We start from the raw sequence: 26,288 nt of genomic DNA on the forward strand, positions 1-26,288 counted from the left end.
AGCAACCCTGTTGGCCTGAGGCGGCTTGCTCTTTGTTGCAGAGTGTCCCTTTCTTCCAGTATACCTTTTTACAGACCACTGATCTGCCTTGATGTTGGCCCCAGTGATGCACGAGGTCATCTCTGCCCTATCACTTCCTCTCACATCAATGTCACCGCAACCAGCAGGAATTAAGGTCATGACTCAGAGCCCAACAGATAAAATTTAGGTCAGCTGCAAGGTTTAGTCAACCAAAGACAAGGTTTTCATGTACTTCCAACATGCTCGAACACGTCTTCCTTCTTTCTTTTGACGAATGTAAGCTCATTTCAGCGCAGGCAATATACCCTGCAAGAGGTGTTATGCTAAAATTACTCATTTTAAGTACTATGCTTAGGTAAGCATTTCAAAAATGTATATGAATTTGAATTAGAAATCCTAAAATTACTATTAATTTTATAAGTATGGGTTTTTGCTTGTATGTCCTTTTTGCTTTAATGACAGCATGAACTCTAGATGGCATGGGCTTCACGTGTTTTTTTGCAAAACCCGATAATCCCAATGTTATCACAGCATAATTTGAGAAAGGTCCAAAGAGCATTTGTGTGCTTCAACGTAAGCAAAGAAATCTGACATTTAACAAAATCTCACAAATTTTCTTAATTGATTAGAGACCAATAAATGGTGCAATATCTTATTTACTTTTCCTTTAGCATTCTTCAGTTTCTTTTAAAATATTATATAAGATTAAATTAGATTGAACTGACAGATTAACAATGTGAATTCACTGTAGGTAAACACAATAGTAAAAAACTTAACAGATTGCCGAAATCCCTGAGTGAGACGTAAACAACAGGTTTATTCTGATTGTGCATTTCAGAACTTTATTCAAAATCTGTGCAAGTAAACACCCAAATGAAATATATATTCTTTCAAAATAATGAAACACAATAATACTCATATAATACTTAACCTGCATAAACACAATATTTTAAAACCAATTTAAGTCATTGAAGCATCAGTGTACTGTAGAGTACAGGACATGAATTCTAACCTGTTTTCACCATTTACAAAATAAAATTGAGTAAAAACAAAATAAATATCTTCATATGCACATTTGTTGTAAAAGTTCAGACAGTTTGACCAGCAGTCTAGTTCTCATGACAAACATACAGATCACATTTTATGTATTGGGCTCCATGGCAAAATATATATATATATGATTAAGACTTTGAATTTCCCCATGTCCATTAATACATGGGAACCTTCTCATGCATTTGCATGCAACAGGCAGCAGTGTAATTTTAACATCTGACATAACACAAGATGTTGCAGAACAGATTATCATAGTTTCATCAGGAGACACATGCAAAAGAAGGACAAAAAATCATCCTCTAAAGTATATACATATTCACATGGCATTTACTTTGAAGTCTCTAAGAAATTTCAAAACTAAAATGCTTTTCTTTTCATTCATACAAAATAACTGTCTTTCACAAAGATTATGCTATGTACATATAGTTTTAACAAGTCTTTTAAGATTGATGAAAAATAACATGTCAAACTTAAGACTGTAAATATAATTTCAGCAAACATATTTTCGTGGGAATGGCCTTACCACAACACTCCCTTTAATAGATCAATACTTCCATTACAATAACAGACTGCTGTGACGGACAGCTGTGATTGGGTTGATTTGTCTTAAGGTGATGCAACAATCTCTTGCATAATAGAACAAACATCTTATGACACATGCTAATACCAAGACCAGTTAATAAAATACATGTATACAAAACAGATGACCAAAAGAGCAGTCATTTGTTGTAGCTTTTTTTGATTTTCCATTCATCATCTTCTAGTGTATTGTAAAAATCGATCACTGTAAATGCTAAGAAGCAGAATAAACAATAAAGCACACAACATTTTTTTCAGAGAGAGAGTGAGACAGAAATGAAAGAGGACATCAATAATAAAGTATACACACCACATACCATACAGATATGAAGATACCATGTTTTAATACTGATGGATTCATATTCCATCTTATCCAAATATGTTATACAGCATGAATATACAGCTTTAACTTTGCTTTCAGTTTATCTGACCAACACAGAGCCAAAAAGAGACACATCTCTCTTTTTATAAAAGGCAACAGATTTCATTGATTTGAATGTTTGTATAAAGACTATGACATTTAAAGCCTTCCTGGCAGAGACAAAAGAATACACTTTTATTTATTTTTCATTTTTCCATTCTAAATGAAAAGAAATTCACTTCCAAAGGCTGAGGCACAATCTGCTTATACATCATATGCATCAGTGCATCGTAACTTACTGCCTGTGGCCAAAAGTCTAACCATGTGTGGAAAATGGAGTGAGAACTGATATTGTTACAAATACACAAGGGCAATTCTGTTACACACACGTTTCATAGAAAACATGTATTTATTTTGCCGGTTATAACTTGGGTAGTAGCGCGATTTAAATTAACTTTGGTTACACGGTCTCTTTGTGAACTAAATTAAATGTAATTAACATGGAAAAATGCTAGATGGCCCAATTTAAACAAAGTGAATATGCAGAAGAGAAGAAAAAAAAGGAAATTTCTTGTCCAAGCACAGATGCTGGTTCACAGTCTCAAAACTAGCATTTCTTCAATGACCCGTTTAGCAGTGGGGAGTCACAACTAGGTGTTCCATTGTAATTCTGTGAATTTTAATCAGTATTAAAGTTCAAAGGACTCCGTTTCACTTGACAACTCATTTTTAACCTTTGTCTGCATTTGTCTCGAGCCTTCTTCCAGCTCCTCCCCCTCTTTAACAAGATGTGCATTGCTCCTCTGGAGCATATAGTACAAAATAGGGTTAGTCTTGGTAAACCGAGGTGAGTCTGACTCATATTTTTGTGTTTGACCGTCACCATTAACCATCCTTGTAGAGCCCTTCAAGTCCTTTATTGTGGCATTATCAGTTTTTGCCTCCTGGGGAGATTTAGGTCTGTAACCGCTTACTCTCTTAGAAGATGCATTGCTAGGCCTCAAACTTTGGGGAAAGTTTTGAAGCTCACCATCAATACATGGCTGCTTGATTGTATTCCCATTCAGCACAGTATGTGTCAATGAACTGCATGTACCCCTTGGCTGAGACAATTCCTTTAAGCAGTTGTCTGAAAGCAGCAGCTGCTTTAGAACATTGAAACCTCTGTTTTCATTAGACTCAAATGGTGGAAATCTAGCTGGTGGACATCTAGCTGGTGGACCGCCTGCCTCTGGGGGACTAGAAGGTTCACTGGCCTCTCGGGTCTCTAGGCCTCCATCGGCAGAACCACTTTTGTCATTTACACAATCAGAATGGTCTAAATACCTGCCCTGTTGACTCAATGTGTTATGATCTTCTAATTCTACCAGAAATTTACGCTTCTTTGGGATTGTTGGTCCCTGGGTTTCCACCAATTCTTCCTTTATACAAGCCTTGTTTAGGTCCTCTAACTTGTTTGACTGAAGGGTTCGGTAAGGCCGCTGTTTTAGGAGATGACAAAGAAGACCATCTCTGTAGACAGCCTCTGGGGACAATGGTTCTTGCTTAATGTCTTCATGTGCAAGACAACTGGTGCTTTTTCTAGGCTTTATCATTACATTCTGGCATTGTTTTGACATTTTTTTATAGTCAATCATTTGACCTTCTACTGGCTCAGTTTTGAATGAAATGTCCATTGAAGGACCATTTGCTTTACCTTGGTCTATTGCCTGATTTATCGTTTTTTCCATAGAATTGTTCTTTCCATATTCTTGTTTTCGTTTACTGCTAACCTTTTCTTTCAGAGGAGCATTCCCTAGAAGAAGCTGTAGAACTGTGCGTCTCTCAAGCAGATTCTCAATCTCGGCGACATGCTGTGTTGCCTCAGGCAAAGTTGAAGTTTTTGGCTTGGCCTCTTCCCACAATGGATTGTTATTTCTATGAATAGGTGCAGTGAGTCTCTCCAGTAAAGTTGGAGGATGGTTAACTTTCAGCTCTTGCGTCATGAGTTTGATAGGGGGTAAAGGTGCCTTCACTGGAGGAGAAATGGTTGGGGTTTGTTTTCCACACTGAGCCAAATTCTGTAACAATTTACTAGCACTGAAAGCAGGTTCTTTAACTCTTATATCACTTGTAGGTGGTTTAGCTTTACAAAGATCCAAGGGCACAGACTGTGAATTGGGAGACCCATAAAGGGTATATGAAGATGCACTGCTGTTCGAGTCCTGGCTTTGGGAGAACGTTGGCAAGGGTTTGGGGCTTCTACAATTCAATCCACAGTTTGAGCCAAGTTCATTTGTGTCCTTACACCTAGCTGTACTGAAATCACTCTGGCTACTTGTGGATGCTCTAGTGACCTTAGGGATTACAGCTCGCAGCAAATCTGGATTATCTAAACCTTTGTTTACTCTTTCGTTATTTTTGTGATCCAAAAGTAACTGTAAAAGAGTGACCTTGTGATGAGGTTTCATCTCTGAACAGGCATCCACCTCCCTGTGATCTGTGGGAAATTTGACAGGTGGACTGTCAGGTGTCCACCTGTACAATGAAGAATCTGGGACCCTGTCCAATGCAGGTGAGGATGAAGTAGATACTGGTGTCTGTGCATGTGTTCTGTTCTTCAGAGACAGGTCAATAGGAGAGCAACTAGAGTAAGTGCTCTCAGCATCACTGCTGTCTTTAGTGAGACTACTGTCAGGGTTCGAGTGCTCACTGTCTGAAAAAAGAGGAGAGCCCAGAGGGCCAAATGTGTTGAGGTCATTTTTCAAGTGACCTTGCCCATGAATTCGCTGTGATGTGTTGTGGCTGTTGAGAAGCTGAAGGAGGAGACTGCTGCAATTCTGTGATGGTCTGCCTTGTTTCTCAAAAGGTCGTCGCTCTCTGAAGTGATGTCCTGTCCGCATGGAACCTTCTGGACTTTTGTGCTCTGAAGTTAGACTTGGACTCTGTCTGCTGGAGCTAGTTGACATTTGTGAAGGTATCCCATTCTGGGTGTGTAGGAGGCTTAGTCCATGAGTCTGGCTGGAAGTGGTAGACTGTTTCTTATCTTGTGTCTGCTGTGTGGCCATGGCTGAAAGTCTTTCACTGGCTGCTCGTCCAGATAGTTGGGCCTTTAGGGCATGCTCTCGTGAGTACTGCTGCAGATGAGCCTCGCTGGAGAGCAAGAGAGCCAGTTGACTACAGACAGCACTTGGTTTGGGTGATGGAGCAGGGCTTGATCTGATATTTACCAGGTTTGCCACAGCCTTTAGGCGCTCGGTACATGAAAGAGATTCTGGGGATGGGGAAGGAGTACTGCTCTTTCGTGCCTTGGGTGATTCCGAAAAACTTTCCTGGCTTGACCGTCTACGTTGATAAGGCACACTGTTGCTGTGATTCTTAATTTTGCTCTTGCTCACTAGCCCTTTGAGGTGGCTCGAGGCAGGTCTGTGGCAAGGCCCATTTGCCCTCTCCTCTTGTGCAGGCTTGCTTATCTGGCAAGCGGCATCTTGTGGCCTCAAGCCTGGGATAATCTGCTGTGACTGGGTCACATTCTGAAGTCGAGAACTGAAAGACTGGAGCAAACTTGCTAGAAGTGTACTTTCTCCTTTATCCTGTGAGGAGCCATTCGGACCTCTGTGGTGGTCTTCATTTTGCCCATTGAGTGGAACAGGGGGTGCTGACCTCTGTTGAATCTCTCTCTCTGTCCAGGTCTCTGAGTTGAGTAGACGGGCCTTTTTGAGGTGCTGTGAGGCTCCGCAGTGAGAATTCTTTTGGTTCTGTTCCCGTTGAGTGCCATGATAAGCTTGTGCATGCCCTGTCCCCTCCTTATTCCTCTGCTCCTGGCTCCCACTTTGTGATGCTGCAGCACCCTGTCCTCCTGCTACCTGATGCATGAGTAAGCCTTCCAAATATGTTAATACAGCAGAATCCTGGTGTGTTTCAGGGCCAGGCTCTTCCCCATGAGTCATGTTCAATACTATAATCCTTTGTATGGTTAGCCACCACAATTAAGGGGAAAATGTTTGTTACTTTCTGCCAAGAGTCTTTACAGGTTTTAGCTCAGAAAACTGTTTTTTTAGGTATGAGAAAGGCCTAATGTAGCTCCACAAGCCATCCCCCCCATGCAAGAGACAAGAGCTAAGCACGACTGTTGTTTATAATCATTCTTGCCACTGTTAAGAAACGTACAGGATCATTATGCAGTCAGCCTCATGGGATTTCATGGCACTGGATGTACACTCCAGAGTTCCAGTGCTGTGATTAAAAAAACTGTTCACATCCAGTAATTCTATCCACAGGGTCAGTTGGTGGTAGTCCTGCAAAAGAGAGAAATGTGGTGTTAAAACAATTTTTCAACATGCTCATACATACACCACATTCTTGTATGCTAACAGCAACACAACTAATCTTTAGCATGTAGAACACAAAAAGTGTAACATTTTATATGCTAATCAGTTTTAAATGTAGTTTATGCAGTTTTCATGTGTTACATTTTAAAAGACTTACAGCCAAACTTTACACAGCAGGTTGTTTATGATAAATGAAAATGCTCCATAAGCTAGCAAGCTTCATCTGTAGCCCACAAAATGTGGGTCTGCTTTTGCATGTGTCCGTCAATTCACATTCAAAAAGGTCAAGACGATTGATGAAAATATTGACCCAATTCATATACTGAAAGGGATTCGAAAAGGTCTCTCTCATCCCACCATAGCTGCAATAATCATGCCAGGGAATTCTGGGATTGCCAAGTCAAGCCTCAGCAGTTTCAATATAATGTTTTTTTTTTTAACTCTCTGGACTGAAATGCAATAAGAATTAACCTGCATAATCTTATTTGGACTGAATACAAAGCTTTGAAGAATTTTTATTGATTTGACAGATACTAGGTAAAAAAAAATATATATAATAATTATAACAAAGAACAGCATCCTGAAGAGGATTAAATATTTTGAAGACAAAATTCTTGCCAAGGCATTCTTGCAGAACTGCCAGTTCAGAGCTTTACTCACTGATATACATTTACAAATGGCTAATAGGTATTTGGGAACTATCTTACCATATAATCTATACTAATTGGGAAGGCATAATAATGTGCTTAAGCACTATGGTAGTTCTATGACTCTAAAGATCAGGCAAAGCAGGAAGGAAAACACCAAAACCCAATGAAGTTGAATGAGAAACAAGTGAGTAAAATACATCACAATTTTGAATAGCCATACACTAATTAAAGAATCTAAATATTATTGTATTGTGACCCAGATATCGATAAAATATTGTATCACCAGGTCCCTACTGATCCTTGCCCTTATTATTATTTTTTTTAAATAAACTAATATTTGTTACCATATATAACTAAATAGCCAACGTTATGATATGCAGCAAAGATGCTGATTGAACTGACAGACATAGATTAATGGTTTATAGTTTTAAAGAAATAGATCAAGTGTCTTGAGGTCCAACACCTGTGCCGGCACTCTCCCTCTCTCCCCATCTACTCTCTACAGTCTGTGTCACAGCCTGGAGATAGTACACCCACATGCTTCAGCCTTAGTCCTTCACGGCCATGTTACCACTGTTGCTCTCACTACATTATCTCAAAATATTCCACCTCTGGATCACACAGTGCCATTGGCTCTGCAGAATGACACATTTATTGTGTATGCGTCAGCCTGCTGAACGCTGTACTTGCCACACAACTCTTTTTTGTTTTTTTCCTCCTCACCAAGGCACAGTAAATGTCTCATACTGTATTTTCCCCCATTTCATTGGAATATTCTATCTGAAGAGTGTAATTTCTGTGCCACTAGTGTCACGAAACAGAACTGCAAAAAGTTTTTTTTGGAAAAATGCAGTTCCATCCCAAACTCACGTCATAAGCCAGTGGTGCAGTGTCAGACTGGTTGGGAAGTGCCACAGTGTCAACTTAGAAATGGCTGACTTACAGTTGTCAGCATATTACGAAGGGATAAGAGAAAGTATTTTAACATAAATACACACTTCAGCAAGTCTATTTGAAATGGAGCTGTAATTACTTAATCATGGTATACACGCAACGCTGACTTTGTCAGTGCTCTGTGGTCAAACTAAGTAAAAGGTCAATGGCTACGGTTGATTTTTTCTTCTGATAATTGGCACCTCTGGTTTTCTACTTTGCTGGGGATGACAGAGGGTGAAGGGTATGTAATGACCTTATCAAAATATCGGCCATGGGGGTGTCAGAGTGACAGGACTGAGAAACTCTTAAAATACTACACAACTTCGATACCTATGACCTAGATATTATCTCTTAAAGTCCTGAAGAGTAGATCTACTGCTAGTGACAAATGATCACAGAACAGAATTCCAAACATTAATATTCTCACATAACAATAGGCCATTTCAATGTAATGCATTTCTAATATTTTATTATTTAGTGCAAGTGAGAAGACAAATGACCTCGTGGACATGCACTTCAGCAAACAGTTTATTCCAGGGTTTTTGCTGAAAGATGCCATTTTTCCTTAAGGGATTAAGAGAAAGTGGTTTCACACATTCACACTTCTCCTAGAGAATGTGGCTTATGTGGCCATGTAAACACACAAGTGGCGTTCTGATGACTGTTTTAAAGACTGCGCATGTACGTGGAACAGACAGCATCATTAACATCATAATCACTGGATGTGTGATTGTTACTCAGAAATATCAAACGGTAGATGGAGCCATTGACTAGTTGGAATCAACTATTCCAGAGACCCATGTAATAATCTTGGACTGCCTGGTCAGCTATTTGCATGGATAGTGTAATGGTTGTGGGATATTTCATGGATTAAAATGGAAAGTATTATCAAATATTTGGTTGGGACATCAATCAGATATGATCTATTAAAATCAGGGCTGTCAATCGATTACATTTTAATCAAATTAATTACATGGTGTCCCGATTAATTAATCGCAATTAATCGCATATACAACTATTTGCTGAGAAAGCCCCTCATATAAATATAATTCAATATATAATGATGAAATAATGATATAGTTATTTTTAAATAATATATATATATATATATATATATATATATATATATATATATATATATATATCTATATATTTATATATAAATAAATAATTTTAAAAAAATCAGATAATTAAAGTGCATTACATTCTTGTAGCAGAAGAGTTCATCATTGATAAGACAATACAAAAAGCGGCTTTAGAATACAATGTATTGTTTACTACCATATTATTGAACATAAGTCAATCATTGGCATACAGTTCACAGCAATCCATTTCACAAATGAATTTGTCAATCAGTTGGAGAATTATTATGAGGGCTTGTTTAAGGACCCATCAATATACACCTGCGTCAGACATGCTTGTGTAGCGTCTTGGATGCGTTGCATCATACACATACATTTTTAGGTCACTGTGTCAAGTTAAATATGGTTTAATACTTAGAACACATCTTGAGATCCCTTAGTTCGGATTTGCGCTCTAAGTGTTTTGAATGCAAGAACATAACGCATGTTTGTTTTGTGTGTCTGCTCAAGGGTGTTTTTCCTTCACTGTATAAACTGCGCATTGCCACACAGCTGAAGTTTCTCTTACTGCCCTCTGGAGTAAACAGGTGGTACTACAAGCTTGCATTTCTCAGGAATCTTCCATATTCCGGTCCGGGGGAATTGCACTAATTAGGGCTGTAATTAGCCCTAATTAAAATGTATGTTTTGTCTCTCCCTGGCAAAGCATTATATCTAATATAATATGTAAAATAGTGGGGGAGGGTAATTGATTTGAGCAAACAACAACACTTCATCCTATACTTCTGTCAATAGGCTACCGTAGCATGTTAGCCTTATCCAATGAAGAGGAAACACGATACTGACACTCATCCAACCCTGTTAAACAAATAAACAACTACTTTAACTTGTCTCAAAGGACATATCTAGTAACTCATGTTTAAACAAAACCAATAAAGAAATCTTTAAAAACAAATTTAGCAATAGCAATTTGTTATCAATGCTCTGTAAAGATGAGAAATGGCGCATATATTATGACAGTAGCAAACTTCTGAACAATAATAGCAGTGATAACAGTATCTTTTCACAAACAAACCTGGTTATATACACAAGTCTCTTCACTTTCTTCTATTCTATTCTATTTTTGTCATCACAAGGAGAAACATCTGTGTAAAATGAGTGGCCTGATAGAAATAGGAGGAATTGATATCTGGAGAGGAGCCTTCATATCTAAACTGCAAGCAGAAGATTCATTCCAAAACTTACAGCATGCCCCATTTGAAGTCAAGGTCACTTGCTCCGCCGGGGCCATCTGAGTTGATGCAACAGCTGGCATCCATACAAAGCATTAGGTCCTAATAAAAAGGCGACAAACCTGGCCTTGCAATGTGCATTTAAACTCGATGTCTGGCAGTTGCTTTGCTGATGTGGTCTTGGAATATAAAGAAACCTTTCAGATGGTTGTGCCCAACATCAACACAATTACTGCTAACTTGTTATTATCCTCCAGTTACACACAGAGGCGCACAACCCCATGCAACTGCAACAACAACACATTCCTAAGATAGCATTGGGTGACTCAGTCAATCAGGGCCATGCACCACTCAAACTAGGTCACTGTGACCTACTTCCAAACGAGCATTAGGGGCATCACGCATTGACGTTTCCCAGCTGGGGCACACCCCTTAGTTAGGGCTTAGCCAAGTGAAATCTCTGACTCCTGGTAAAAGCATGAGCCTGACCTACATTAGTGTAACCTTCAGATGAGCTGCCCTTTCACATGGTCAAGCACGGCGAGATACCAGTGTTTAAGCCAAGCAGAAGGAACGCTTTCCCAAGCGAACACAAATATACAGTGGTTCCTGCATCTACCATCACAAGACTCAGAACATAATACTAGAGTGGTGCCACAAGCAATGGTCTTGACCTAAGGCATGTAGATTTATGACGGTAGTGTACTGTAATGATAACTGGAGTGCTTAGAGAAGAACAGGTTGGTTCATCTTTAACTACATAACAACATGTGCAAAACTACAGATTTAAAAAATAAATATTGGCAAGTTGCCTGAATGACTAATTGGTCTTAAGGAAGCCCTGTATAAATTGACTGGTTTATGGTTTACTTGACCCCAATTAGACATATTTTTAGGGGACATTAATGTAAGATGCATTATAGTGTTAAAAAAAAGGTTTTATCTTAACATGTAAGGCACAGCACACTGCCATCACACCAATTACAGCATCACTACAAAAAATATCAAACACATACATATTTCAAGAAAAATATCTAGATCAACTAGCTGACCTCACCACTGCTTAGTCAGTTGCTGGATGACTGGTCAATTAGTCAACCGTAATGATCCACCCCTAAGACAAATATGCATCTTTGTCTAAAGTCAGCAGTTCGCGTTCAACAATAACAAAAATAAATAAACAATATAAAAATACGCATACTGAGGTGTAAGGTATGGCGGAGGATCAGTGGCCTTAACAGATTCACGAACAAACAAGAACGTACTGTTAAAAACTCCCCTAATTACTGAAATAGCGCCAACCAGCCTCCACAAGCACAATAAATGTATTGACAAAGAGACAATGAACTATTGACAGAGAACCGCATGTGACATCCGCGATGCTCACCACGTGCTTATCATGTGGACAGGAAGGGGAAACTTTGAACGTAAAAATGTGTGTGTGTGTGTGTTTTTCAGTTAAACACAGAACTGCATATTGCTAATGAAATACGTGTAATCCCTGTATGTTGTGTATTTCTGAGGTATATCAAACTCGTTAGAACTGTTTCGTTGTGTGTTTTAAACTCTGAGGCCTCATATTTTAATAGCCTCAGTGTATATTCCCTTTCTAAGTGTACTAAATATACTTTTCTTGGTATCAAATTAAACCTTACGATTTGGCCTAGCTAAATTCGAATATAAGATCTTCGTAGAATGATATTACGTTATGTTTTGCCATCTTTTGAGTCATTCAGCCCAAAATCTCTTACCGTCATAAACCCAGCCAGAAACATGCAAATGAGCCGTGACGGAACAAAGGAATCATTCTCCTGCCCAGAGTAAGGGAGACTTTTACGACCTCCAAAGGAATGTTCAGAGAAGTGCTGACCCTCCCTTCATTCTCTTACTGAGAAGGAGAAATGAACCCTGTTAATCCTATATATATATTCTATATATCCATGTGATAAATATTGACATGTATCTAATGTGCCATCTCACATTTTCCCTTAAATGTGCTTGATCTATGTTTTCTTGCAAACTAATGGGTTAATGTTTCAGACTTTGCATACTATGGTTAACCAAAATCATATGTGTGGCATATTTGGTCTCTATAACTTGGTATTTTGAAGATCGAAATGACTGTGTACATGATATGTCGATAACAACAACATATTAGTATTAAAAGTATATTTCCTATTTTCTTTCTTGCACATGCAATGGGCAATTCTACAACAAAGAGCAATAAACCAAATTCCCGCCTGGAACCCAAACCCTTCTCATTGGTCGAGCCAATGAGAGGTGGGACCTGTTTCCCGAGGGTATAAAATTGCTGCGCCCACTTCCTCTCATCCTCTTAACTCTCTTAACTCTTATCTCTTCACTCTCTCTTGCTCTCTGAGCCTTGTGCTCTCTCACTCTCTCGCTGAATGATGCCAAACTAAAGGCCCCAAGGACTCCCAAGCCCGTGCCAGGCTACGGCCTCGACTGCCCATTCACCAAGATCCTCTGACTCTCACTGGTTCTCTCTCTCATCAAGACAACATCAAAGATCAACTGGAGCCTCAACAAATTGCATCAGGACAGTTTAATTCAAATGGGACATGCAAGTATCAAACTTAGTCTCATTATTTGATACATTAAGTATCCTTAACCCCTTTCTAAAAAGGGCGTGTCAGAACTAATATGATGGTTTGCTCAGGCTGTTGATCTGCTGAACTTCAAACAATGCTATAACTTCTTGCCTTCCTGTATTCTGTTTCAGCCCTCTTTCCCTTGGTAAACTGTATGAATGTATGTATATGTATGTTAGAGTAGTTTAAATGTTTAGTCTAGTTAATAAAGTCTTGTTCATGTCACATGTAAAGTTGTCTGTGTCTCAAGCTCATATCTAAAGTCACTAATCATAGATTTTGACTACTTGCTCTTAATACTTAGTAAGAAAGACATTTCCCTTGCCCCGAAATGTACATTTCTATTAATTAATTAATTAATAACCAAAATTGAGTGTTCACGGGATGAACCGAGTATTTGGTTGTAATGTTAATGTAGCTACATCAAGTTAACCCGATTAACTGATCCAAATATTCATAATCGATTATAACAAGTTATGATTGATTATTAATATTTCATAGAACTGATTCACTACCTAACGGTGGAAGAATATAGAGCTGATTCGCTACATAATGGTGGAGAATGATGCGGGCATGATTAAACAAAGGTTATGAGCTTGAACCACTGTCAACCTAAAAGTGTGCATTGAATAATTCCGGTCAGAATAGGACATGACATGCTAAACGGCATTTGCTTCACTAGTTGCTGGCTTGTTTGGATGCGGATAAAGTGATGGCTTGAATTGACATCTCTACTGTAATTGAAAGAGTCTTAACACATTTAAGCATATTTTCAAAAGGTATCAGTGTACGAGTAATATGATTTTAGCGGAGAAACCCTAATTTCAGTATTAAAGTGTAAGTCTGTTTTGATGAAGGAATCTCAGCTCAGCGGCATGTAAACTGTACCAGAATTGATTGCTTAACCTGTTTCTGAGGAAGAAATCTCAGTACAGTGTTATATAAATGTAGATTTGGGCGATGCTCCCCTTTTCACAGTATAAAGGCCTTACAAATTATAGTTAGATTGATGTCCTTCATCTAAACTTTATCTGTGCATCTAAAAGGCTTAGCTTCCTGGTGATCAAACCTGTGTTTCACTCACTGAAACTCTGAAGTGCATTGGTTCCCATGACAACGACTTGTCACAGGAAGTGCTCACTCCAGATAGCACGTGTTTCCTTCCGACGCCATTTTGTAAACAAACCAGCCTAGGTGGCTAAGCTAACCCAACTTAGCAGCCCCTTAGCTTAGGCTAAGCTAACTAATAGCTTCAACAGTTAGCTGCTAGCATAATTTACATGAAGCCTTTATCTACAGCTTGTGTGCATGCAGAGTGAAGTGATCTAAACCATTTTCCTTTAACCCCATTTCTGGTTTCTGAATTCTCACTTTCTCTTTCCTTAACTTTAATTCTTCTCATCTAATCTTCACCTGCACCTTTCAGGTGCATCCCTTACTGAACGCTGTTCAGCTAAATTTGCAGTTACTTTGTTAATTAAATCTAAAAACTTAATTACATGTAAACTGTTTAGATAGAGAAGCATTTTTATAGTTATTGGTAACTTTCAATGGCACGTTGACTAAACTTTATAGAGGGACAAACACATTGTGTGGTCTTGAACACTCAACAGCTGTGACCAACTATAGAATGATGTCCAAAGCAAATCTAATTGTTGATCATAAGTGCTATTGATTATTCCCAATACAAGGTTATTCTGCTATTTTAATCACTTCTTCAAGTCTTTTTATTATTTTTACTAATAATAAAAGTCAGCTATTTATTTTCCCATTTAACCCTCTTGGTCTAGTGTGGTTTTATTTCCCCATAAAACTGCAAAAGTAACTAGACATACTTTTCTTCTCGATTTTGTGTTTATTTGCAACAAGTTGCTTAAATTTTATGAGCCAGCTACACAAGTAATCTAGACGATTTCTATGGCATAATTTTGAGCACCACTAATAGACACAATCTAATAGGAAAGCTCTTTTCTTCCTCTTTCTTTCTCCTCTTCATGTGTTCAAAGATCAAGCCTGTTGTATGCTATCAGTAAGTGCTGATAAATAATTTGACCCAAAGAAACATCTTAAGTCATTTATTAAATCTAGGCTTACGCTCTTTTAGCAAAGCCACTCAGATCCACACAAATCTGAGCATCCTGCTATTTGCAGCTAAGATAGTAATAATCAGGAACACATTTCAATTGTTAACCACACCTAGCAAAACCTAGCTGTACATTATACACCTTGCTGTCTCACTTTGCCTTTAGCTCCAAATTCTGTTTGATCTTGCATTAGTCTCTTGCCCTTACTCTCACCAGAAGTGTGCCAAAATGTTGCAGATGCTCAGCCTAACTGCCCAGATGGCAGGCCAAAAGGACTGGCTAGGTGTTTTGAGGAACACCCTTTTATCCATGGCTGCTGACGACCTTCAGCAACAGAACAAAAAGCAACTGGAAAACGAGGGAAAAGAACTAATGACAGACGACTCAAACCAGAGGTATGAGCACAAATATCTGACTGAGGTTATCTTCCTGGCCCACAACCTCACAGGTTTGAAACAGGAGGTAAACAACCTCCAACGCCAGATCACTGAGTCCCAAACGGAGCTGACACATGCTAAAAACCGCATAGACCAGCTAGAGATGGAGGCTCAGGACAGACACAAGGACCCTGGCAGAAGGGAGTCACAGGAGGTAATCCACAGACTTCAAACGGCTCTGACAGCTGCTAAACAACAAGAGCAGTTGGAAAAGACAGCTAGAGAGCACCTGGAAAAGGTACTCTTTCACAAAGATTCACTGTTAAAAACAGCAAATTCTGAACTCTTGGACAAAGATGCCAGAATCATGGCCAGTGAAGGTCAACTGAATGTGTCCAGAGCTGAAGTTAAAGTGCTGACTCAGCAGCTGGACAACACCAAAGATGAACTTGACATGGTCCAACGAGAACTGAGACACTCTTACCTGCTGCAAAAGGAACCACAGCAGGAGAGACATCTCACTCCCCACTTGCAATCAGCAGAGAAACCTCCCCAGCCAAGCACAGATTTACAAAGGGGGAGACAAACCCTCTGCTTAACACGTCATCGGACAGTTTCCTTAAAGCTTCTGCAGCCGCGGAAGGAAAAGGATTGATTCAGACGAATCTTGAAACGACACGTGTAGCGACACTCAAAGACCTCAACCGAATGGCCAGACATATCCCTGCATTTACACCAGAGCTTGCAGGAGACCACGACGTCCACGCTTACCTGCGAGACATTGACTTTCACCTGCAGTCTTTGATGAGTGTGAACCATCAAGATAGACTCCATCTGATCTGGATCACGTCCAGCCCAGAGTTGCGACGCTTTCTGGCTCGACAGCCAGAAAACATCCAGTCTAACTACCAGCAGCTGAAACAAGCCATCATAAGGGAATTCTCAGAGTCTAACAACGGACTGATCGCTGCCCTAGACACCAAACAGGGTCGGCATGAAACTCCCTATGTTTACTACCACAGACTCAGACGAGCTTACTCGAGCTCGCAACAAACCTGGGATGGAGGAGGACACCAGCTTCAAGAGCCTTTTCCTCCGAAACCTCCATCCTATGGTAAGTCACCATTTAGGCATTATGGCCTGCCCCCACACAATGCCTATCCAACAACTGCGTGACCTGACACAGAAGGCCTTTAACAAACACAAGGCCTCACCCAGCAAACACCACAGGACGTCCCACAGCAGTCTACAACAACATCCTCCTGTACACCTTTCAAACAGGTGCCAAACAGAGGCTGCACAAAGACAGCTAGAAACGCCTGTTTCTGAGTTACAAGAGCTGCTAGCACTAGCAAAAGAGCTCCTGGAACAGAACTCCCCTGAGGAGTACTGGGAAGAACAAACCTCTGACTCTTGCTCAACACCACGCAGGCAAGCTCAAGTCAGCACTGCTGCCAGAGCAGAGTAACACTGCAGACTTCAGACACCTGGTGACTAGGTGCCGAACCAAGGGCGAACGGCCACCTGCTGCCCTTTTGCTACCAGTACTAGGTCAGTCTGGAACTCTCTCCACACTACACAACGCCCATAACCACTCCCTGCAGCCACAAACAAGCACCTGCCTCAAATGAACTGACTTCATAATGACAGGTGACACACTGTCAAAGCACCTGCTGCCTCTGCACCTGCTGCAGAGACCTGGATTTGGCTACTGTCTACATCACCCACCGTGGAACAACCACCTGCTACAAAACCCTCATGATTCACCTGCCATCCGCCATTGTGATGATTGTCGTCCGATGATGTCTCCAACAGGGACACCACCTGACGAAAAAGGGGACTGTAAGGTATGGCGGAGGATCAGTGGCCTTAACAGATTCACTGAACAAACAAGAACGTACTGTTAAAAACTCCCTAATTACTGAAATAGCGCCAACCAGCCTCCACAAGCACAATAAATGTATTGACAAAGAGACAATGAACTATTGACAGAGAACTGCATGTGACATCCGCATGCTCACCACGTGCTTATCATGTGGACAGGAAGGGGAAACTTTGAACGTAAAAATGTGTGTGTGTGTGTGTGTTTTCAGTTAAACACAGAACTGCATATTGCTAATGAAATACGTGTAATCCCTGTATGTTGTGTATTTCTGAGGTATATCAAACTCGTTAGAACTGTTTCAGTTGTGTGTTTTAAACTCTGAGGCCTCATATTTTAATAGCCTCAGTGTATATTCCCTTTCTAAGTGTACTAAATATACTTTTCTTGGTATCAAATTAAACCTTACGATTTGGCCTAGCTAAATTCGAATATAAGATCTTCGTAGAATGATATTACGTTATGTTTTGCCATCTTTTGAGTCATTCAGCCCAAAATCTCTTACCGTCATAAACCCAGCCAGAAACATGCAAATGAGCCGTGATCGGAACAAAGGAATCATTCTCCTGCCCAGAGTAATGGAGACCTTTACGACCTCCAAAGGAATGTTCAGAGAAGTGCTGACCCTCCCTTCATTCTCTTACTGAGAAAGAGAAATGAACCCTGTTAATCCTATATATATATTCTATATATCCATGTGATAAATATTGACATGTATCTAATGTGCCATCTCACATTTTCCCTTAAATGTGCTTGATCTATGTTTTCTTGCAAACTAATGGGTTAATGTTTCAGACTTTGCATACTATGGTTAACCAAAATCATATGTGTGGCATATTTGGTCTCTATAACTTGGTATTTTGAAGATCGAAATGACTGTGTACATGATATGTCGATAACAACAACATATTAGTATTAAAAGTATATTTCCTATTTTCTTTCTTGCACATGCAATGGGCAATTCTACAACAAAGAGCAATAAACCAAATTCCCGCCTGGAACCCAAACCCTTCTCATTGGTCGAGCCAATGAGAGGTGGGACCTGTTTCCTGAGGGTATAAAATTGCTGCGCCCACTTCCTTCTCATTCTCTCTTAACTCTCTTAACTCTGTATCTGCTTCACTGCTCTCTCTGCTCTCTGAGCCTTGTGCTCTCTCACTCTCTCGCTGAATGATGCCAAACTAAAGGCCCCAAGGACTCCCAAGCCCGTGCCAGGCTACGGCCTCGACTGCCCATTCACCAAGATCCTCTGACTCTCACTGGTTCTCTCTCATCAAGACAACATCAAAGATCAACTGGAGCCTCAACAAATTGCATCAGGACAGTTTAATTCAAATGGGACATGCAAGTATCAAACTTAGTCTCATTATTTGATACATTAAGTATCCTTAACCCCTTTCTAAAAAGGGCGTGTCAGAACTAATATGATGGTTTGCTCAGGCTGTTGATCTGCTGAACTTCAAACAATGCTATAACTTCTTGCCTTCCTGTATTCTGTTTCAGCCCTCTTTCCCTTGGTAAACTGTATGAATGTATGTATATGTATGTTAGAGTAGTTTAAATGTTTAGTCTAGTTAATAAAGTCTTGTTCATGTCACATGTAAAGTTGTCTGTGTCTCAAGCTCATATCTAAAGTCCCTAATCATAGATTTTGACTACTTGCTCTTAATACTTAGTAAGAAAGACATTTCCCTTGCCCCGAAATGTACATTTCTATTAATTAATTAATTAATAACCAAAATTGAGTGTTCACGGGATGAACCGAGTATTTGGTTGTAATGTTAATGTAGCTACATCAAGTTAACCCGATTAACTGATCCAAATATTCATAATCGATTATAACAAGTTATGATTGATTATTAATATTTCATAGAACTGATTCACTACCTAACGGTGGAAGAATATAGAGCTGATTCGCTACAGAGGTAATATGGCAAGTGATAAAACTGTATTCCTGGAAAAATTTATTCCAGCCCACAACCAGGAAAAGGGAACAAACACAACTGCACTCTTAATTGACTCTGGTAAATGCCTCAGTTTCCAGGGTTGAAAATTAAGTGGTGAACATGAGCATGGGAATTAGTCCACTCCCAAGAAAAAGATGATATAACAAAACACTTCAAGTACTTTGAATTTTGGGCAATGTGAGATTGAGCCTTGCGGACTTTGACCCAAGTGCTGTGACCTATGTTTTGTAGGTTTATGTAGAAAAATTACTTTATAGAAGAACTTGTGAGAAAGAAGCTGATGGAAACTAATAATGATACAGCAAGAGCCCATGGCTCTTTCAGTTACACTTTGCCCTAACTCTAGAGATCATGTTTATCAGTATAATAGGTTGTGCCAGTCATTATGTAAACAACACAGACCACTTACAGCACATCTATTGCCAGTATTGCAAAGTGCAACTGTTCTTTTGCTAGCCAAATACAAGTGCACATGACAATTTCAAAATAAACAGAAGTAGTCACATGGTAGGGGCTAAAGTGCAATGTATCAGTGCTCTGCAAGTCATGCCAATGTCATAATAAGGGGGGACCAAGGAGCACTTTTATTAATAATAAAATAAACATACACTACATACGTTTTAAGTGTAACCATATATAAGAGGTGAAAGCAATTCTACACAGGTGCCTTAAGAGTCAAATAAAGGGTCAGCATGTGCGCCAAGGGCATAACATCATTTATTACGTGTCTTTAGAAATAGCCAAGCAATGTCCTCCTCCAAAACAGCACTTTTCAAGGATGTCATTACTAGCTACTGCATGAATCTCACGAAAACATATTCAGATCACCTTTAACCCCCAGATTATGCTATATTTTGCATATAAGAATATGAAGCATATTTTTAGGATGTTTTTTATGCAAATGAAGCACAATTCCCAAAAATTCTTATTATGTAGAATATGTCTAGACTTTTTATTTTACGTCTTTTTTCATTTCCATTATTCTCAGTTTGATTGTCATTACTGTAAAACATAAACTTTTAACTGTACTGCAGAAAAAACACTAATATTTATTTTTAATTATTATTATTATTTAAATTAAGGAGCAACAAATACTACCATGATGTATAAATACTTTATAATATATATAAGATATTGTTGCTTATTTTATTACTACGAAAATGTCAAAATGGGAACAATCTTAATGGTCCTAAAAATAGACTTCATTTTCTAATAGCAAAAAATATTTATTTATTTAATATTAAATACATTTAAATAATTCGAATTAAATTATAATATAATTATTTTTCTTTCTGTGATAATTAGGCAAAATATGACCTGGATACTTTCTTAACAGGTTTTATAATAGCGGAATAGCTATTTCAGGCTCCATGTGCCTTTTCCAATGTTTTTCTACCTAAGGTGCTTTCCATACAATAAGAGAAAAAGGGCACAGACTTAGACTTGTGTGCGCTCTACAAAATACTTTGAAAACAGTGTTCACAACACTTTGTATTCCAAAGAGGAGCATGTTTCTGCAACTTCAGAAAGCTCAAAATTCCAAAGGGTTACGGCAGGATGGCAAGAGATATTTCTGCCATTGCCTTCACTGATATACAGTACACACTCTTACAAGCTGTGATGCCAAGAACAGGTACAGTGTAGTAATTAATTTGCTCTGCAGGCTGTAAGGCTCTGTCTGAATACTAATACACCTCAACAGCATCCTGCCCCTCTCCTCTATCTCTTTCTGTCTCATTCCAGGGTTATTTTGGTTTCTGATTTAGTTTTTCATCTCTATTTTTAATTTGTCCTTTCCATTTAGGTCAGTTTTCATTGGTTTTTACTCTAAAACTACAGCTTTAGCTTTAGTGTTTTCAACATTTTCTAAAATTTTTCTACAGTACAGTTGTTTAAATATTTAAGAATATAAGTATATTTAAATATATGCATTTTACCTTTTATAATTTACAGCATATATTTTTATGTTTTTTTAATACATTTATTTTATTATTATTTAAATACAATTAATTAAGGGCAGCCAAAGTTAATGTGTTAATTGATATAATTTAAGTATGTTTAATGGCATTACATTTCTCTGGGCATGCTTAAAAAGGATAGATTTGCATGCTTAAAAAGGATAGATTGTCATTATTTACTAATCCTCATATCTTTCCAAAACCCATATAACTTTGTGGAACATAAAAGAACATATTAGGCTGAAGTTATTCTCAGTGTTTCGCATTAGAATAAACACAATATCAGTTAATGGTGATGGAGTCTTTCGATCCCTGACATTCTGCTTAACTTCTCCTTTCACAAGTTACCATTTATCAAAAACAAAAATTACTTTGATTACATTTTTATTTCGGTTAATGAACATGTTTTAGTTTTTGCTGATTAAAAAAAACAAATATTTTGTGCTGATGTGGGCGTGGCCGAGCGACATCTGTGGAGAGTGAGGCCGGGAGAGGAAGAACGGTAATTTCCCACAGGTGTCAATCCTTAATGTTCTTCCTCTCCTGGCCTCACTCTCCACAGAAGTCACTTGGCCATGGCAACATCACCACATACTGTTTCTATGTCTCTTTTCATGTACTTCAGGGTTGACCGTACAGTGCCCTAGCACTGACCAGTGAAGGAGGGGCATCTTGTCCACTAGGCAGATAACCAGGGCCTCTAATCAAGTGTGAGCACCAGGGTGAGGGATTAGAGGCGCGCTCTGAGCAACTCACCACTGAAAGCAGCTAAGTGCGTGCACAACAAGGTCGCTATTAAACATGTAGTTACCCCGTGGCTTGTCTCTCTCACGGTCTCTTTTTCCCGCCCACACACTCTCCCCCCTCTCTCACACTCTTATATGCCACATCCATGCCCTTAGCACTCAGTCACACAAAACAGACACGTACACACAAGTGTAGCCTCTTTATACACCCTCACGTACTTAAGCGTACACACAGAAAGCCTCACGCCCACAGATGGCCCACTCTCTGCAGAGTGCCGAATAGGGATAATTCATCATATTTTACAACTGACGGCTTTCTACCTCAGCTGAGTGATATTGCATCCTGGCAGTGTGACAAGAACATGGTGCAGGCGATCTCCGACAGCCTGCGTTTTCATCTTTAGAAGATGTTGCGCTCTGTTGCAACACAGTTGCTTTTAGTTTTTAATGTAGGTGTTAGTGCGGAGAGAATATCTCAATAGTTTCAAACTTCTGACGATATTTTATATAAATCTCAATGTTTATGTAATTCTGAAATGGCTTTAAAACAATATTTTTTTAATCAGAGGAACCATCATTTCAATTTAATTATCTAGGCATTCAGTTTTCCACTCAGTTTGCTCACTTAATGAACACAAGGACGAATTATATTTAATCACGTTCTTTCCTTTGCACCGATATAATAATACATGTTAATAAATAGCAATATTTACCAAAATAGGCACTTGTAAAAAACATTTATATTGAGGATGTCTTCAAAAATAATGCCATAAATAGTTTTAATTGATCAATTAATGTCATTCAAAATCTAGTAAACATAAAATAATAAAAATAAATCAATATTTGGTGTGACCAATTTGCCATCAAACAGCATAAATTCTCCTAGGTTCACCTGGACATGGTTTTTCTTGGTTGTTGGCAGATAGGATGTTCCAAGCTTCTTAGAGAATTTGCCACAGTTCATCTATCTATTTAGGTCTCAATCACTTCATGTAATCCATGACTGAATCGATGTTAAGTGGGGAGCTGTGTGGGTGCCATTTGTTGCAGGGCTACATGTACTTCTATTCTATTATATCTGCAAAAGGTATGTTTGGGAGTATAACATTTATATTTCCTATTTATACACTAAAGTTGAAGATATAAATAACCATCTTAAGCAAATGTTTTTGGGAAACATCTTATGTGCCCAAGACTTTTGCACAGTATAGTATTTTCACAAAAACATTTGATCATCTACTGTATAATAATGTTCTGCATATAAAATGCCATTTTGAGACTTCTGTAATAACTTTTCAGTGATGACGCAAAGAATAAAGGAATCAGAGATTTGCATAAATTCATTAAAATAGATAGTTTGAACTGGCACGAATTGAACTTACCAACTCTAATGCCATTTCTGCTCTAAAAGTTGAAATCAGAGATGCTATTAAAACAATGTGTTAATGCTCTCATATCCTAAAGTCATATTCAAAAGTTGGGGATAGGTTGCAATACTAGTTTAAATTACACTTGGAAACTTGATGGCTGAATAAAATCATTACAATGTTCATGATATTGTTTAATTTTATATCGCCAGCAATATCACAATGACTATATATGCAGAGACTTGTTGTGGCTCTGTGACTCTGGCTAATTAAGCTAAACCAAGCAGAGATGCTTTAGCAGGGAAGACCTTTAATGCTTGTACTTGTCTTGCAGGGTTAGCGATAACATTTTCTTTTGTATTCCCTTCTTTACTAGCAGAGAATGAAGTCCAATGTCTAGCCGGTTTGTGCAGCAAATGATGGAGATATAAGGGCTCGTTGCTGCACATATGCTGTGACATTGCAAGGTGCTAGCATTAAGAAATATATATAAAAAATCATGCAAATTACAATTCACCATGTAACAATCCAAAGAGATGCACTGATATAGATATTTTGGCAAATATCAAGAGCCAAGAATAGTTTTAATGTTTTGGTCAATAACCAATACAGTGGCCCGTAATATAAATCTAAACTGTCTGTTTTCTTCAGCCTGATCTCATGACAATTGCGTGACTGTGGCAAAATGTTTGAAAAATTATATTATGTGGTACATTACACATATTGCGGCAATTCCAAGGTATAAGGGGTTTTATTGCACTTGAACAGCTTGTAAATGTAGTTGGTTACGTACTGTAATGCGAAAGTTCAAAAGTAGCGCCTAGCAAGTTGTGTGCTATAGTAAAAGTGTTTAGATGTAATAAGACAGCATTGTGTGAGGAAAAGGGTGTAAAGTTTTTATGATGAACTGATAGTCTGCCGTTTTACTAATGATTTGTGTGAAAAGTAATTGTTGATGTTGCGCCTCTAGTGTTCAAGTCATAAGCAAACTGCCGCAAGACATACAACAAGCTACTAAAATGTATTTTTTAGGTATAGTATCAATGTATAGTAACAATATATATAGTAACATGCTTTTATGAGACCAGGTTGTTTTTTGGGAAATGTAACGTTCTAATTTCTGCGATTAACAGTTGTTTAACACATTTTTAAAAATGAATTAAATTAATGCAATATCTGTTTTTTCTTTCACCTCCTGCAAGTTAACTAATGTTTTTCCCCACTTTCTGTGGCTAATTTTGCCATATGTAAATTTCCAGTAGGTACACGCTCGACTAAACTCACATCCTAGCACAGAAACTGATTGTGTGGAGCGGTGTATGCTTATTCATTACACATGTCCCGGGCATAATAAACACGGGAGCGGATTAAAATGTATGGAGAATGGAGATTTCACCTGCAAGTGATAAGCCAGGTGTAGGAGAGATCCGTGCAAGATGCTGGATCTCTTCACATCGTACGAAAATGCTCATCCACTGAACCAAAGTGTCTAAAGCAAAACTGCACGCGAGATACCACCGTGTGCGCAAGACTGAATGGCAGCCAAAAAACAAAAACAAACAAACAATGGTTTCGAGATTTTAAACTTTGCAAATGAAACTTAAGCATTCCATTCATTTTAATGCCTGTATGTATAGTGTCTTATAATGCCTTGGCAATTATACACATTTATCTTGCCAATAAAGCTCACTATAAATTGAATCTGCCCATTTGATTCTATTATTAAAAAAGTCCAATGAAAAACAGGAGAAGATTTTGCCAAACTTTTTATCACAGCATGTTCACTTATTTTATGGCAGGTAAACATATAATTGTATAAAAGATATATACCTATACAAATTTGCCTAATTAACTAGATCTGCTAATAAATTAAGATTTGAACACGTCTTACATATTTAAATAATTAAAATAAATGACGAATAGCCTAATTCTTGCTAGTTTTTTGAGGCAAAGTATTAGTAAATATAATTATGATTATATTTTAATGTACAATTTACCATGATTAATCGTAGTTAATTAGTTAGAACACTGTAATCAATTCACGGGCCTAATTTGTATATGTAGAATAATAAAAAACAGGTGAAACCAGCCATCAAAACATTATAATAAATATTTAGTTATTTTGGAACCTAGCATAGAAAATATTATAATAGCTGCTTAATACTTTTGAAATATGACAGAAAAATTACTATACTGTTTCAAAATTTTTTTTTTTTAAAAAAACCTTAATATTATCTTTATATTGACTAAATCAGACTGATACACAAAAACTCTCAAATTGGCTAATACACATAAATCCAATCAAAATAGCATTAGCCATAAATATGGCAAATGCAATGCCTAGAGTATATAATTAAATATCCCACCCAGGACACAATTATGTCCATGAGCATCAGAGAGTTCACATGTAAATAGAGCAACACACTGAAAATCATTGAAAACTAGAAATTAGAACCTCTCATTTGAGTCTTTTGTCTCATCTGCCTCTCATTTTTATATTTTTTGACTGGTTGGAGACAAATAAAAGAGCAGGGGATGAACACACCATCAACTGCATGTGTATCCTTTTTGTTTTTGAGAATGCAATGCCACTAGTCTACCCTTGACACATTGACATTAAAATACTGTCATGTGACACTCTGTCATTGGCCACCTGGCATATCTCCACCTTCTCACGACCTCACTCTTCTGTGACCTGAGGATCTGGGCCTGGGCCCGGCCTGTCAGGCTCCTCCCTCTGCTCCCCCTGCTGCGGGAAGGTCGAACGGGTCACCATGTCCTCATATGTAATCTGCTGCCATTCGTCAGCAGTCGAGGCCGGAGGAGGCAGCCTCACTACGAGGGGAGAATGCCCAATTAGGCAGCTGTCACACAAAGCAGAGGCTGCAGAAAGAGAGTGAGAGAAAGCGGAGAAAGAGAGAGGGGGGAAGGCTGGGGGAAAAAACCTCTCCTCCTGTTTGTGGAGAGGACAAGCAGCTGTGGGTGCCAATGTTAATATGATATGTTAACCATTTCCACCCTAGAGCAGAGGGAGAGGGGAGCGAGGCACTCAAACCCTTACTTTGTCTCCC

At 38.5% G+C, this 26,288-nt stretch overlaps 1 protein-coding gene across 2 annotated transcripts in view; it reads right to left on the bottom strand.

Moving 5' to 3' along the window:
• Positions 1 to 854: 854 nt before the first annotated feature.
• Positions 855 to 26,288, bottom strand: part of LOC127630124 (nuclear receptor-interacting protein 1-like) — a 56,876-nt gene continuing 31,442 nt past the window's right edge. Inside the window, exons 1-2 of one of the 2 annotated variants that reach the window (XM_052107563.1) lie at positions 10,238 to 10,364; positions 855 to 6,291 (exon numbers count right to left, since the gene is read on the bottom strand). In XM_052107563.1, the coding sequence (XP_051963523.1) occupies positions 2,704 to 5,943 (3,240 nt within the window). In that variant the 5' untranslated portion in view covers positions 5,944 to 6,291; positions 10,238 to 10,364 and the 3' untranslated portion in view covers positions 855 to 2,703. Of the gene's footprint in view, positions 6,292 to 10,237; positions 10,365 to 26,288 lie in introns of those variants that run through there. The other variant, XM_052107562.1, reaches the window with a different exon arrangement.

Source organism: Xyrauchen texanus, chromosome 36, assembly GCF_025860055.1.
Source record: "Xyrauchen texanus isolate HMW12.3.18 chromosome 36, RBS_HiC_50CHRs, whole genome shotgun sequence".
NCBI classification, from domain to species: Eukaryota; Metazoa; Chordata; class Actinopteri; order Cypriniformes; family Catostomidae; genus Xyrauchen; species Xyrauchen texanus.